We start from the raw sequence: 16,287 nt of genomic DNA, 5'->3' as shown, positions 1-16,287 counted from the left end.
ATATATTTTATATATATATAATATATAATATATATAATTTTCTCTGAGCAGCTTGCATTTATATTTTTGTGTGTGTGTGCATATGTGTATAAAATAAAATGCTCATTGTACAGCAGGGAAAAATTCTGGGTGATTAAAACTCAGTTTTGTAGTTCTTGAGTCCCTGGACTTTCAAGTACGTTAGCTGTTGTATTGATGCTAGTAATGCTGAGCTTGTGCATGTATTTGTAGAAACTGAGCCTCGAACAGCACATGGATCGCATCTTCCTTATAAGGTTGTGTGAGGTAGAAAACTCAATTTTTATTTTCTACTGCAGTGTTTCCAAATTCAAAGTCTTGAGATGCACTGTACAGCTACAGTCAGAGACAATGATCATCTCAAATGAATTTAATAATTTCTCTGGAGTATATGGAAGAAGGATACAGATTCGTCAGCGTTTCATTTCCTCTTCATAGTGAGCCTACCCTTTGTGAGACTGACAGCTGAGTTTGCCGACACTGTGCTTCTTTGTACTTTCATCTTATACAGACTATATGTGAGAAACATCCCCAGCTTCACCAAGAGCCAGTTGTAGGCACTGAAGGTGAATTTCTGCTCCCACTGCAAAACTGCTAGCCAGAGTTTTGGCCCTTAGACCAAAAGGAAAGTGCAAGCTTTGCTCTTCTGTTTTGTAAGCTCCCAGGTTATGTTTGAGATTGCATATTACTAATTGTGGACAGTTAAACAATTATTAAATGCAACTAACAAGGCCTGTTTCCCTGTGCTGGCTTCTACCTGGACCAGCACTGCTGATGTATTGTTTGTGCTCTTGAGATAGGAAAGGAGAAAATATTTCATTTTAGACTTGACTGTTATCATTCGTGATAGTTGAATGTAATATGGTCAAGGTCTCATTAGATTGTTTCTTGAGCAAAATTTCTGTCTTTAGCTAACCTCCGTCTCCGTGCGTTGAATTGCCAGTAGAGGCCTACTCCAACCTTTTTATTTTGGGCTAATAACAATGTATTTATTTCATACAAGCTGTCTGCTGCTGACTTGCATAGATGAGTCTATTGATGTGGAGGAGCTCATTGATTTTTGGGTACTGTGAGTGCTATGATTCGATGGCCCAGAGCTGATTTTAGGAGCTGAAGAGAATTCTAACGTTTGTTCTGTTTCTTCTTTGTAGGTATTTGTATAAAATGTGGAAAAGGTGTGTATGGAGCGAGCCAGGCTTGCCAAGCAATGGGTAACCTCTATCATACCAACTGCTTCACGTGTTGCTCTTGTGGTAAGTCAGACCTACTGCAGCTGTACTAAGTGGCTTCCTTTTGTATTACATGTTCCTGTAGCAACCAGTGTGCAAAATGAGACCTCATCTCGCTCATTTCCTGAGGCAAAATTCCTATGTGAGACTCCAGCTTCAGAAGTTCTTTTTTTAATTTGCCATATGTAAGTGTTCAATGGCGTTATTCTTAAGCATCAACCCAAAAAAGTAGTATTTGGTTGTTTTAAAGGTTACATTTACAAAATGGCTTCAGCTTGGCATTTATAAGCACTGTGAGCTTTAAATCACTTGTTTATGAAACTGTAATGTATATTTAGCATTTTTACAGAAAAAATAAAATTTGTACAGCCAAAGCCATTTTGCCTCACTATTTATAAATGCAATCCAGTCAAGCTTATATATTAACTGTTTCTGTGCATTTGTAGTACTCAATTTTTGTTTTGTTTGAAGGTGATAAAAACAAATAGAAATCGGAAGTTGATTCACCTTACACAATATTTCTCTTTTGTAAAGGAGAACCATCTGCTTACTACTCTTAGAGCTTCTTTAGGTTTCTCTTTAAATCTGAATGCATGTAAAAGTGATGCACTTGGTATTTGATCTTGGGAAGTCATAGCTTTGCCAGGGATAACAGGCTTTGGGAAATTCAGGACAGCACTCAACCGTGTTTGCTTGAAGTGAGGCATTGTGGAATCATAGAATGGATTGGGTTGGAAGAGATGTTAAAGCTCATCTGGCTCCAGTGCCCTGCCATGGGCAGGCTTGCCACCCACTAGATCAGGCTGCCTGTGGTCCAGTCCAACCTGGCCTTGAAAGCCTTCAGGGATGGGGCATCCACAGCTTCTCTGGGCAGCCTGTGCCAGTGCCTCACCACCCTCTGAGTGAAGCATTTTGGAGGGAAACTTCCTCAGTGTCTTGTTTAAAAGTGCTGAGTGCTCACAAATTCCCACCAAGTTCCAGGGAAGTATTAGAGCTCATTTTGTGGAGTCAGGTAGTTTTCCTTGATATATCCATGGGTTTTTTTTTAGGTTTGTAATATTTGATATGTGGATCAGTATCTTGTTGTGATACGTATATACAGCAAAAGATTGAACAGAATATGCTGAGTGTAAATTGTTTATTAAAAGAATTCATTAAGGATTAGAGAAAAGGAGTAAAGGATTATTGGCATAGAACCAAGAGAGTTTATAATGAACCATTGTGAAGCTTATTTCTGAAAGGAGAAGTGTTGCCTTTTTTCCTGAGATCTGTACAGATAAGTAAATACTTGTTTAAAGAAACCTACAACCTGAATATAGAATTCAGTAACATTTGTAAATCACTGTGAACCATTACCACGCTTTAGAATAAACTTACCTCAAAGCTTCGGGGATCACTCATGACTTTGTTCAAGTCTGACAGTGAATAAGTAGCTATTTTGTTGGCTCCCAGAGTGAATGAAGTGCTCTAGCATCCCGCTTACCAGAGGATTACAAAATATGATAGCGGATAATATCTATTCACTCATCGCCAGCGTTAACCTAGCCTAATTGCATGGGTGAGTTCCAGTTTCCTCTGTGGGGCGGACTTTTTTTTTAAATAGTTAAGATGCGCATTTGTCAGCACAGGTGTCTGTACGCAAGTAACTCTGTTCCTTAGAAGAATATATGTAAGGACTGAGGAGCGTATTAACAGCAAAACACACTTCCAGCTTAATTATCCAAAAGCACAACAAGCTTTTGTGACCATTCTGGTGAGGTGTGTGTGGCCAGTATTCATCTAACAGAGAGCGATTTGAGACACGTCCTTTCAGAGCGTGGTTTTGCCTCACCCTACTATGCTGGTAGAATTTAGTGATTCGCACAACTTTCCGTGAGTCAGTCGTGAGCACATGCATGAGGAAACAGTTGCTGTCTGAGCTTCTTACTGTGTTGTTTGTGGGCTGGAGAGCCCAGCTATCATCTGCCAGGATACTTTTCAAGCAAGAAGTGCTTGGATTTGATTTTGCCTGCAGCTTCTGATACAACCTGTCTAGGCCTTTCTGATGTTAGGCACTGAAATAGTGTCTGTGCTGTTAATGCAGCAGCAGGTCTAAGTGCAGGTGAAATACTTGATCAAAACTTGTATTCAGTTACCTGCAAATGAGAGGTAAAGCTCTGCTTTTGTCTCACAACTCAGCTCATAAATAGTATCAAAGTGAATGCAGCTGGTGAGAGGACGTTGCATTTGTTCTTCAGCTTCACACTTGATTTGGGGCATCACATACACTAGATCTAGACCTTAGGAATGAGGTATGCAGGTCAGTTCTGTGAGAGTTGTATCCTAGAGTGTGCTGCTCAGAAAGCTTTACCAGATATCTTGTACAAGCAACTGAACACTAACTACTCATAGTGCTGGAGTTTATGAACGAGGAGTTCATTTTACCTTAACGTTAGTGAGACCCAGCTGAGACTTCTGTGCTCTAGTTTTAATGCCCACCTTCAAAAAGGTGAGGAGAAACTGGAAAGGATGTGGAAGGAGTTAAGTGGGTAGTGAAAGACTAGAGAAAAGATGATCACTAGAGCCCAATGTGTTTTGAGTAATAGAAATAATGGAGGCAGGGGGTTGTGATTTGGCTGGAGCTTGTAATCAACTTTTTCCAGGAAACAGCATTAAAAAGTGTTTTCATGCATACTAGGTACAAACACAAGACAGATCTCAAGACAATTCAAATTGGGAATCAAAGACAGTCTTTATACGATGAGGATCGTTAATCACTGGAACAGAACAGCAGAGTAGTGGCAGATTCTCTGTTCTTCTGTTTGCAGATTAGGACCAAATGTCCCTTTGGAAAGTGTCTTCAGTCAAGCTTTAATGCATAAGGACCTGGGTAGTAATTAAGGACCTTTGTTAGGCAAGAGGTCATATATCGTGGATTAATGCTCCTCCTGACCAGTACGCTCTGTGGCCTTGACAGGAGAGCAGAAGTCTGAGTAGTTATGCAGATATGGACTCTTGAGACCCTTCTGAAGCCCTTGTGCTTATCTCTTGTGATCATGAATGCAGAAAGGTTGAGAAATATTTCAGAAATGTAGTAGATAAACAGGAAAGAGCTGGTGATCTGTCTCCCTTAGACATTTTGGTAAAATGCTTGTATGGTAAGTCTTTTCATTGTCTTCCTTGTTTCTAGGAACTTTGGTGCAGGACTTGATAATATTGATTCAGAATTGTTTGAAATGTTGCTGGTGAGTTGAGATGAGAGGAAGAAGGGAATGGAAAAGTCAGTGATCCAACAGGCAAAGGCATTCTGTTTTAAAATAAAATGAACGCATTAAAGAAGCAGAAACGCGTCAGTGAGTTTTGGATATTTGAGCCTTGCTTACATACCTGAACAACATCAGCATTTTTGCTTTTTCAGTTATGTTTTTATTTCTCTTTGTAAATACCTGTTGCCTTTTGTGACAAGCCATATTCCTCAGACAGGCAGTTCTCAAAGGTCTCTTCAAGTAAATGTAAAAGATAAAGATAAAGATAAATCTCTTCAAGTAATGTAAAAGATAAAGCTGTCTGGTTTTGCTGGGACCAAATAGTTAATATACATTTTTGTCCACAGTCTCTTACAGAAAACAACTGAAGTTTGTTAAAATGCTTTTTAACAGTAGATTCAAATTCCCTGTTAGCTGTAACCCCATTGAAACCTCTTCTAGGCCTTGATTCAGCAAAATGCTTATATATAAGCACATGTCAGTTACTCATATGTAAGCGTGCTGTGCTGAATCTTAGATAACAAAGCGATTAATTTAGGCAACAACATATGCTGTCCCTTCTGCTAAGCGTAAGATTTTCATTTTGGCAAGAGTTCAGTTGCAAATTCTGCTGAAAAATGTATGCCTAAAAAGCTCATCGTGTAGTCTCTCTCGATAGTATTTCAGAGCATGACAAGATGTCTTGAAGGATAATTGCAATAATGCAGGATCTCTTGTGTGCTCTAAGTGCGGGTGATTGGTTAGAGAAACTAATGGGCTCTGTTTGATACTTCTTGGAGAAAATAACTTAGCCGGCATCTCCAGGCTTCAAGGGACACAATAGTGTTCAAGTCACAGTTGCATTCACAGCATCTTTTCAAGCTGAATATTTTATTCCAGTGCCACTGGTTGTAGATGCTACAGTAAAATAAATCTCTACTCTGAAGAAACATCAATTTGGTCATTGTTTCTTTCAGGGTGGTAGGAGATGGTAAGAGAGTGAGTATTGCAGAGCCTAAGGATTTGAAGTGTCCAGGCTCTAAAAGCTGAGATGTATTTACCATGGAAAACAGGGACATATTCTGTTTTTGATGAAGGCAAATGTTTGAGTGTGCCATTCATCTTTAATTTGCACTTTTGCCACTGGTGTTAAGGCACAGGAAATCAATGCAAGATCAATCAGAAGCCTAAAGCAAACTGTATAATCCCAAAGGTATGCAGTTCATTTCTTACCTAGTAGGTAGGTATTGATTAGTCTGGAGTACTCAGGGGAGTTTTGTACGGCTGTTTCATTTCAAGGGATGGAACATAAAGGTATCACAGTTCAGCTGCTCACTGGCAGTGCTGCTGCCGCCTCACCACTAGCCTTTGTCCAGACTGTACAAAACTCATTGGTACAAGCATCTCTTAGACAGAGTTTACAGTGAAAGCTTTCAGCACAATCATTCTAAAAGGCCCAAGAGGGACAGCTAGCAGTAGGTATTGTTGCCCTGAAGGTATGACGTGCCGTTCTGAATTAGCCTCTGCCCTCCAACTGGTGTAAAAGGGGAATCAGTTCATAGCTGTATTTGCAACTTGACTGTACACTTGTATTATGTCTCAGAGACAACAGCTGCCTTCTTACTGAGGCCACTGAGTGCTGCTGTATGTAGATGTCTATTAATAGGAAGCTGGTTGTGTCCCTACTTGTACAAGTTCCTTGTAGCATTGGAAAAGTTCTTCTCCGTGTTTGCTGCCTCGAGTTGAACTTTTGTTTGCTCTTGGTGCTAGTAAGGCACAGAACATTTTAAGGATGTTTCCCTTCAGGGATGTTTCCCCTCAGTGTATTTATCAGCAGTCAATGAGCTTTGGTGGTTAGATGTTGTGCTGTGTTTTTAATAGAATAAAATGAAAATCCTGGTGAAAGGTTTGTTTTCAATTCATATTTGTTCTGTCTCCAGGTGTTTATAAGTCTAGCATGAGTCACTGCATCCAAATTGCACATTGCCAGTGTTTGCTTCAGAGTCTTCAGTTAGATTCTCTGTGAATGTTACGTTCATGTAAAATAAAATTCAGTGTCAAGTCTGAGATGTATACATTGTCCACTTACTGTAGGGTTGGTAATCATGGCGGTACAAATTTGTGTGTGCGTGTTGTTGGCTTTTAACTCTTCTGTGCCTCGTGGCTAAAATTTAGGTGACTCAGTTTCAGTATCTGTTTATCTGACTAACACCATTTTGTGCAACTATCTGACCACGGAGGAACGCAGTGAGAACACTGAAGGCAGAGAAGCTAATGAATACTGCTTTGAGGGGTACAAAGCTGAGCAGTGAAAGTCTGCTGGGTTGCTCACGTCACTGCACACTTTCCTCTGCAGTTTTCTAACCGCATACCGTCCGACCAGAGCAGACTGGAATTTTGGAATTTTTGGTCTGTAATCCTGTCAGAGCCATTGGTTAATACCTGGTGCTTAGGGGAAGACAAGCTGGCGGGTGATTCAGTACTGTGCATGTGGGAACATTCCTTGCCGACCCCTGTGGCCTGGAGCGTGCGAGCTGGATGCCCCAAACTTGCATAACTGCAATTGTTACTCATCCTCAACTCAGACCCCGTGTTCAGATTGAATTCATGGCCACCTGAATGTTTGGTGGTTTCCAAGCCATAAATGGAGCTGCCAGTAGCTCCTGATGTGCTCCGTGTGCAAGGCAGTTATTTTGAGGAATGATTCATGGAAAAACCGAAGCGCTTTGGAGAGGAGTAAGTTCAGTTAGGAAAAAGTACCAAAGGATTTGTGAAGTAGTAATCTCAGCGTCTGCATAGGTAGCTAAGACTGGTTACTGTAGATGCGTATTTGAGTTAACTTGCAACAATGCTCCAGGAGCGCAGAGTTTTGCCTGAGTCATTCTGCAACTCTAGGAAAAGCTACAGCTTGCACTTAGCTCTGTGCCTTCAGTTTTAACACCTATCGAGAAGGATAATTACAAGTTATGTAAGGTATGTCTGTGGCTGCAATCCAGGAATATCTATTAATGCAAAACTCACTGAAAGGGAGGTACTTGCTTTAAAAAGAGACAGATTGTAGAGATAACAGCTGGCTGAAGATGGTTGGGTTTACCTTGCACAAGACTCTGAACCATGAATGTGTCTTAGCAAAGGAATGTAATCTTGTCTCCTGATACTTCAAAGTCAAACTTGGATACCAGCCCCTGTAGGAGCCCAAGTACATTCAGGTATCAACTGGTAGGAAAATATTAACTTTATCTCGATCAATTTGGAATTCAAGAGTATTCTTAGCTTCAGAAAAATGAGAGGATGGGGAAAGGGTAGTTAGAAGTGTCTGAATTGGAACTGACATAGGAAACTCCTTCATGCACAATGTATTTAGCTATGAGTTGTTTTCTTTTGCTGATGGTAGTGAGTTTTTTTTGTCTTTTGGTTGTTATTTTCAGGATGTATTTTGCAGTGCTTTCTGCATTGCTCTAAGTCCCAACCACGCTATGGTCTGATGCAGCTCTGGTTTCAGGTAAATATATCTGTGTCTTTACAGACAGTTCTGCTAGATGTTATGTCGCGAAAGACTTTCAATTCTGCGACTGCTTTAAATCTAGTTGGTTCAGAGGTATGGTAGGACTTGTTATTTAGGGGCAGCACATCTGATTATCCCAATCCTGGGTCCTTGCTTTCAGGGAGATACCTCAGATGCTCAAAGATAAACATGTGCTTATTAATTATCTTAACACAGAATATCACTCTTCTCTCAGCAACTGTCCAACAGAGAAATGGAAAATGTTTCCACCATCCTCTATTTCTGATTCACAGAGGACATGAGATTAGTAGTTGGCCAGTGGTTTGTCTCCATCTCTGTATCCTTGGAAAGTATTGATTGCATTCTCCCATTAATTACTCTAGCATTAATTGCGTTGGATGGTTATTTTAATTGGTGGAGGTTGCTTGGCAACTAATGATGGAAACTTTTCTCTGCATTGACTGACTGACCATAGATATCCTCCTTCAAATACATTTTTGTATTAATAATATGGAAACTATCATAGACAGCACTTGTGGTCTTTTCAGGGATTGGAAATCTAAAATGCAAAAACTATGCTCTCAGAGGTTTCAGCCTTAGTTTTTTATTTTTTAAGAACTATGGTAAATACTACAAAAAAACCTAATCACTTATGTAATTTTGTGTTTGGAATGCCGCCTATTGTTTATCATAACAAGATTTGCAAAAAATTTACCAGTTTCCTTATCAATATCTATTATATGCCGCCCTTGATTGTCTTAGAAACCCATTTCTCTGCCATTTTTTTCCATCCTTCTGTTCTGCTCTTCCTCTTCTTTCTTGTCTTCCTCTCTGTCCATTTAAAATGTTTTCTGGGGAGACATCCTTGCTTTTCCAGGAGAGAAGATTCCCTTGTGCTGCTGTTGAGTTCATCTCTCAAAGGAGAAGAAATCCAGATAATCCAGAACAGAGCACAGGGAAATCACAAACATTATCAACAGATGTTTCTGCTTCCTTTTTCCATGGTCTGTAATTTTTGAGTATTAACTAAAAACAAAGGAAAAAAACAGGGAAAAAAGTGTAAAAGAAAACAGATAAAAGGAGATGTGGGGGGAGAGGGAGGTAGTTGCTGAATGTAATTTTATTGGTCTAGGTTCTGCTGTATGTTGTTCTTATGTGTTTTGCAAAATACTTTTTCATACTTTAGTATTCAGAGTATCAACTTATCTGAAAACCAAGCCCCAAAAGGCCATAGTTATCTTAAAGCATTTCTAACTCAGTATATTGTCACTCCTTGATAAGTTAGGTGTACCTTCGCACATATTGGTTAATCGGTTTTGTCTTTGATCACCTCAGCAATCAGTAAATCAATTCTTCTTCCCACGACTGACAGTTTCTTTTCTGGTGCTTATCTGTGTGAATTTGGGCCTGAGTTACAAACCTGTCCATGTACAAAACATACCCACGTGCATGGGTTTGTCCCCCCTCTAAAAGTGTGTCTCCTGGATGTTCTATTGCTTAACTGAATCTCTCATTCCTCTGTCCTGCCATTCAGATGTGTGGACCTCACTGCCCCTGCTCTGGGCTGACCAGAGGTGCGTTCTGCGCCCTCCTTACATGATTCTTTCCCTGGTGTCTTTGAAGAAATAGACTTCAGTTTTTATGGGATGCAGTTTCAGTGAAGGGAAAGCCAGCCTTCTCTTTTCCTTCATTAATTCTTCCTTCTCACTGCATATGTTTGCTCTGGTATGTGTCTGCTCTACAACTGAAGAATTCAGACTTCACCGTTTCTGTTTGAGCATCTTTTGTTCTCCATTTCAAATGAGCATAATATTTTTCTTTAGTAGAGACCTTCATCTAACTGCTTGTTAGTAACTGTCTCCAGAAAATTGTCAGCTTGTCCTTGGCACTGCTTGAAACTTCACTGTACCCTGAACATTCTGTGTTTTGACTAGTGTTGTCCCAGGGAATGAAGACTTTAGACTGTTGGCAGCCCATCATATTCCTAACCAAAGAGTTAAGACTATATCACTTTGCAGCTGTGGAAGCTTCAGTAAGTTCCTCCTCACAAACAAAGCTTCTCTTCCAAACTTTCCATGTACCTTTTCAACTGAGTCATGTTCTGTTCATATTCCTGTTGCCTATTTTCCTGTTTTTTTTGTTTCCAGTCATGGACTTCTTGCTGTCCATCCCCCTGGTGACGCTCTGCACTGCAGAGCTAGGACCTCTCCTCCCAAGCCCCTCTTGCACCGCTCTCTTCAGCCCTGCAAGTCCTGCCTAAGCTGGACAGAATCTGCCAGAGAAATGTTTTGTGAAGCTTTTGTTGATGGAGATGGTGTGAAGCAGAAACATGTTTTTATGCTTCTGCTATCTTCATCCTCGCGTGCTCTCTAGCAAAGGACTGTCTCTCTTTGCATTTCATCCATGTCTCCTATCCGAGCAAGATTACTGACTCGTCCTCACTAGTAGTTTTTGTTTAGTATTGAATTCAAGGGAGAGACATCTGTATGGCCTGAAAACTCATTGATGTTTCACACCAGAAAACAGCCTGGGTTTTATCTTTCAAAATAATTTCACAGATCAAAGGCTACCACTATCACTTTTCACCTTAAAAATGCTTTTATTTCTTATGGGTGTAAGAAAGCTGTTTGTCAGAAGACTTTTGCTACATATGAAACAAAATAGATGATCTTTTGTCTTTGTGTTTATGAAATTGATTAAACAGCAGCAGCAGACCTGGTAGTATTGTCCCTGAACGTACAATGACAGGGAAGAGTTTGACATTGTCTTTCCAGCTTCCTTTTGGCAGAGGATATTAACAAAAGGCAGAATCATTTTCAGCTGAAAGAATTATTAAGTCGGTGGTCCTGAAGGGGTAACTCAGCCCTGTGAATGAGGGGATGGGGTTTTATGCTACTCTGCTACGGACTTGTCGTTGTGGGCAAATCACTGAACCAGTCTGACTTTTCCCATGCAGCTAATTCTTACCTATCTCACATGAGTGATTCTGTGCTGATTGCATTAATATTTTGAAAAGAATTAAGAGATCCTGAGATGAAAGTACCGAAGGAGTGACAAGTTTTGTAAACTGTTAAGTAACAATTGTTATATCACAAATAGATGCATTTGCTGGAATAAACATTTGCAGTATCTGGCAGCCAAACCATACAGCTGTTACAGCATGCTACTGAAAATAATTACTTGCTCAAATACTGCATATTTACAGTTTATGAAGGACCATTTTGAGGATTATATGTCATTAAATACATGGACTAATGTAGATTTTAAAAAGACTACTTTCCCAGCACCATTCCCTAGAGTCCTTAGTGCATGGGCCATGTGAATAATGTTCCCATTCCTCTGTCCAAGCCCAATGTTGTGTTTTTAATTTATTTTAAGTATCCAAGGAATGCTGTCTCCAGTATTCAGAGGACTCTCTAAATCGGATGTGAGACACAAATACACCAGAGAAGCGTATCAGAGAAATGGGCTTGGCGCGAAGCCCACATAAACAACCATACATTTTTTTCTCATTTAAATGATGGGACCTGGGAGGATCGGCCGATTATAGCTGCGGTGGGCTGTCCTTGGGCACCAAGGAAAGTACTTCGGTGACCCCTGCTATTTGACATGAGCTGAATGTTTTACTTCCTTATAAACTTACTGTTATAAAATGAGCAACTTTGTTCTGATGAATTGACTCTGCAGGTCACTTTCCAGACTTACTTGCTAGTGGGTGGATATTGTCTTCCATTCTTAGACCTCTCAGGAAATTTTAGCTTGGTTATAAGCAGGTAGGAATTCTTCTCTGCCCCTCTCTTTTTCTCAAAACACGAGGAATAAAATCAGTAAACTAGATCTTACGCAGTAAACGTTTTTTCTCCTTCTAATAAATATCCCGTTTCCTGAAAATTCTTCCTTTGACCAGAACTTCTACTGAGATTTTTAGATTTATCATTGTTCATGGCCAAATCCATTTCCATTTACTGTCAAAGTACCTCTGACTTTGTGGGCAGTGCTGCGAGCTTTTTGTTGAGCAGCAGGTGCCTGCTCCAATCACACTGACACTAACAGCTTTACAGTGCGGTTCTCCCTAGGTGAGCCTGTTCCCTCTCCTTGCATAAAAACCAAGGAATTTTGATAACAAGCACTATGCCAGCAATAATAAGGAATTAATATTTTTACTGAAAAAGACCTATTTTATTAGAGTGGAGCCTCTGTGTGGGTGCCCTGCATTGAACTGTCACAAATAAGAAATCTTCATGCTTGAGAACTCTATCCCATGGTGTTGAATTAGGTGCTGCAAATACTTTCTAAAAACAGACGTGAAGCAGAACCCCACTGTGGCCTCCCTCATGGCCTACATCCAGTCTGTATTCAGTATTCCTCCATTTGTAGGATTATTGACTCCATTTGGCAGTTTTCAGGACCAGTATCTGAGCACAGCCAGTGCACTTTGGCAGCCAGAAGAGATAATGTGATACACTGCAGTATCCATGTGTGTCTGGAAAGCGGTGCTGGGCTGCTGAGAGTGAAAGCGTTTTGGTTGTGGCCGCTATCCACTCCTAAACTGCTCTGTGCTGTCCCTTCAGACAGTCATCCCTTAGCGATACTCTCTTTCATGAGAGCTCGCCACCGCTCCTGGCTCAAAATTCAAATAAATCAATGAGAATTATTTTCTTAAAGCAGTGGAGGAAGTGGAAATGTAATAGTTTGAGGTGTAGTTTGTTTTTCTTGCCGGGTCCAGATATCCCAGCAGGTTCTGTGCATGCAAGGAGTGAGGATGGGTTACATAGGGAACATCACTGAGTATTTGCAGGATGCTTAGTCGTCCTCTTCCTCCAGATGTTTAGTACTTGAGGAACAGGTCTGTGGCCAGAACAATCTGCTAACACTGCTCTGGGGACAGGTGCTTCAACATTTCACTTATAACATTGCCGTTCCTGGGTGATGAAGGGACAGCTTTGCAACCTGAAATGGCAAAGACTATTCCCACTTCTCTGTACTTAGTCCTACGAAGTGAAATAACAAAGATGTAGCTTTAATTTGTTTGACGGGGGTAGAGATGTGGAATCCTACCAGAGATAGTAAGCATTGTTATTCTTGCAGAGCATTTTCTGCCAAGTGGTTTTGCAGGCACTGCTGTTGCGTTGTGCAGGAGTGTGTTGGGAGAGAAGGGTGTAGGAGAGGCTGCTGATAGCCATGGCCTCTGAGATGCGTTCAAACCCCACGCTAAACATCAATGTCAGTGAGGTTACAGAGGCCTTTTGAAAACATTCCTGAAATCCTATGAGAGTGCTCACTGCCTCGTGCTGTTAGCAGCAGGCTCACAAAGACAGGTTGCAAGTCTCAGAGATGTCCTCTCTTCCCTCTGCATGCTCGCTGCACGCAGCAAAGGTGGCATGGAGGCAGCTGAGCTGGACACATTGCAAGGGGTTCCTCTGCTGCTTTGTGCACTACCCTGTTTAATCTTCACAAGTTCCCTTTATTGATACACAAAAACTGCTGTATTCCTTCTCTTGTTCAGGACCCCAAATAACTTCATACTCGCTTCCCCATCTGCTCTCACTGCTGCTTTCCCTGCAACTCAGCTGATTGCTCCCTAGCACTGCCCTTCCCTGCTTGCTCTCTGTCTCTTTCCTGCAGCCCGGCCTCGGTGTGGGGCAGGCAGCCTGGTTTTCAGCACTGCCCTTTGCTCTGGTTCCCTCCTGAGCCTTGCTGCTCTCTCCCTTCCCTCCCACACCAGCCCTCAGACTGATTTTTCTTGCCTGAAACTATCAAACCTCAACTCAGTTTGACACACTCCTGTGAACTTCCACAGTATTCAGAATAACGGTAAAAGGGAATGATGAGCTGCCTAGCTCGTAATAGGCAAAGAAGCTGAAGAGAGGAACTGTTGTAGTATCTGCTGGAGAAGAAGTAAAGCTAGCAGATGCTGCTGGCTTCTGACAGCAAGGCTGGCTGTGTTGGTGTAGATGACTCACGGTGCTTGTACACATGCATGCAGAATACGGCTGCTAACAAGGTCTACCAGCTCTTTAGTTGTACCTGTGTGGAGTTGGAGGGATCTGATGTATTACCTCTATAAAAGTCTCTATAGGCATGTATTTAGCAATCCGCTTTTATTACTGGCTGCTGTGTCTAAATGGTTCTCTAGCAATGTATTTTAAATCGTAAGTATGGCATTTTCTTAATGTTAAATTGGATAGAGTTATTGGACCTCAGTTACCTTGCTGGCTGCCCGGGTACTCTACCCTGTTGCTCTTCCAGCTGTGGTCCCTGCAAAGTTCTTCCTGGAAATAATGCAGATAGCTTAGAGTAAGTCAGTGGATTCCTGACATTAGGAACCACAGCGGTGTAAATTCAGACCTGTGGAAGCAATTTGCTGGATTGCTATTACCAACCCAGCAGTCTCCAGAGCGGTGAGCTCCAAAGTAGGGTGCATGTGTCCCAGGGGATGCCCACGATGATTGACTGCAGGAAGAAAACTTTAAAACTTCAATAGCACATGTATGTGTGACCTATAAACAAGTGTATATATATTGAAGATGCTGAAAATATTTTAACTGAAAGAGGAACGTGATTAAGAAAATTTTGAGGACCACTGTTCTAGAGGAAGAAAGCCTAAAGAATTCCTAGTCACCAGATTTGTTTTGCTGTCTCCACAAGTTATTTAAGAAAGAAGAGTTTATAAGTTCGGGGAAATCAGGTTGGAAATTGTCCACTTAAACTCTTAAGAAGACATGTAGGTGAGAGTCAGAGATCATGTTTTCTAAGCCTTGTTTTTGAAAAAGGAAAAATGTTACTTTTTTATTACACTGGCTAAATTTGAGGAGTAAATGATCCCTGCTGTTAGAAAAGTTGATTTTCAGGCAACAGTGCGTGGGGTTGGCTCAAGTAAAGCAACCGGTGGCTGGTATCTCAGAAGTACTGCAGTGTTTAGATGATGATGATGGTAAAGATAATTTGGTGTTAGACGCAGATATGGTACAGCTCAGATGTCAGCAGGTGCAGGCGTGCAGAACCTGCACGTTAGCGTCTTGGGGAGGTTCCAGTTAAATATGTGAAGGGGAAATTGCAATATCGGTGAAATTCTGCAACTGATTCTGTACGGTTTGGAATGGTTAACATTGGAGTTTATAGCAACCAATGCATTTGGTGTTTGTGGTTTGCTGTATAGCTGCTTTTCCACTAAGGTTTTTCTAGCCCAACGTTTTGTGAATGGGATGTGAGGGAAAAAAAGAAAAAGCATCAGGGAAATAATCCAAAAGAGGGAATAACTAGGTTTGATATAAGCATGGCTGAAGGCAAAGGTTTTCATTGTTTTAGTCACCACTGGCTGCAGTGGCAAGCTGATGTCTCATGCTGGTTAGGGAAGAGGAGAAGGAAGTGGACTTAGTGGAAAATTGATTGCATCTACTTGGGCTCTTTCCAGCTGAATCCTGAGTTAAGTACATTCATCCTGAACTAATCGTTGGGGAGAACTGGCTGAAATCTCACATAGTTCTTAAAAGGAAAGCTGAGCATTAAGGGAACAATATCCTTATTGTACCTGAGTGCCAAGAGGAGTGAGTGAACTATCAGAAGCCCTACCTATTCAGCTTCGTGTCTTGGAAACTGCTTGTGCTTTTAGTTCTAATGTGACCTGGTGCAGGAAGCGGTGGTTGGTCTGTCACAAAATACCAAGGACAGGCTATTTGGCAGGGCTGTTTTCTGATTGTATTTTGAATTGGCTGAGTAAGCCTCAGTTCATTTCAGTAATTCAGTACAATTACAATTTTCAGTTGTATTTCATTAACAGCAAAGTATACCAGAACATCAGCTAAAACACATCTAAGATCCTAGCAAGGTTTACTTGAAGTGGAATAAATCCAGAGTAACATTATTAACATCACTATAATCATTCACTAGTATGAAAAAGAGAAGAGTTATCTTAGTTCTTTTGAGTTTCCTGCTCAGTAATTGTCAGTGGTTTACGGGCATTCGGCCAGTAACCCAAAGACTGTGCTTGAGAACTGGCAGAGCATTGTAACGCTTTGCCATCCTGAGATTTTTGATATAGTATACTACTAACCTGTCTAAGCTTTCTTAGCGCTGTTGTTGCTGAAAGAGAACATATTTAGACCCCCCTTTCCAGATGGTGAACTTGCATTATCAAATTTAGAGTTTAAGCTGTTGCTCTCTAGGCACTGTAGTTCTCAATAATCTCATGTTAATGCAAAGGTTTATCTCAGAATGAGAATTTGAGCACTGTGAGCTTGATTTCACAAACGCATGGGTGCCACTGGTGTTGGCTGCTCAACACTTTCTGGATGTGACTCAGTTCAAGCAC

At 41.0% G+C, this 16,287-nt stretch overlaps 1 protein-coding gene across 3 annotated transcripts in view; it reads left to right on the top strand.

Annotated features, from left to right (window-relative positions):
• The window catches only part of WTIP (WT1 interacting protein), a 79,136-nt gene that overhangs the window by 29,444 nt on the left and 33,405 nt on the right, over positions 1-16,287 (top strand). For 2 of the 3 annotated variants that reach the window (XM_021408444.1, XM_021408443.1), the window contains one exon: positions 1,170-1,271. In XM_021408444.1, coding sequence (XP_021264119.1) covers positions 1,170-1,271 — 102 coding nt within the window. Of the gene's footprint in view, positions 1-1,169; positions 1,272-7,899; positions 7,974-8,853; positions 10,487-16,287 lie in introns of those variants that run through there. The other variant, XM_021408445.1, reaches the window with a different exon arrangement.

The sequence above is a fragment of the Numida meleagris genome, chromosome 10 (genome assembly GCF_002078875.1).
Source record: "Numida meleagris isolate 19003 breed g44 Domestic line chromosome 10, NumMel1.0, whole genome shotgun sequence".
Taxonomy (NCBI): Eukaryota; Metazoa; Chordata; class Aves; order Galliformes; family Numididae; genus Numida; species Numida meleagris.
The sequence above is the reverse complement of the archived record's forward strand: the minus strand, read 5'-3'. Positions and strand labels throughout refer to the sequence as shown.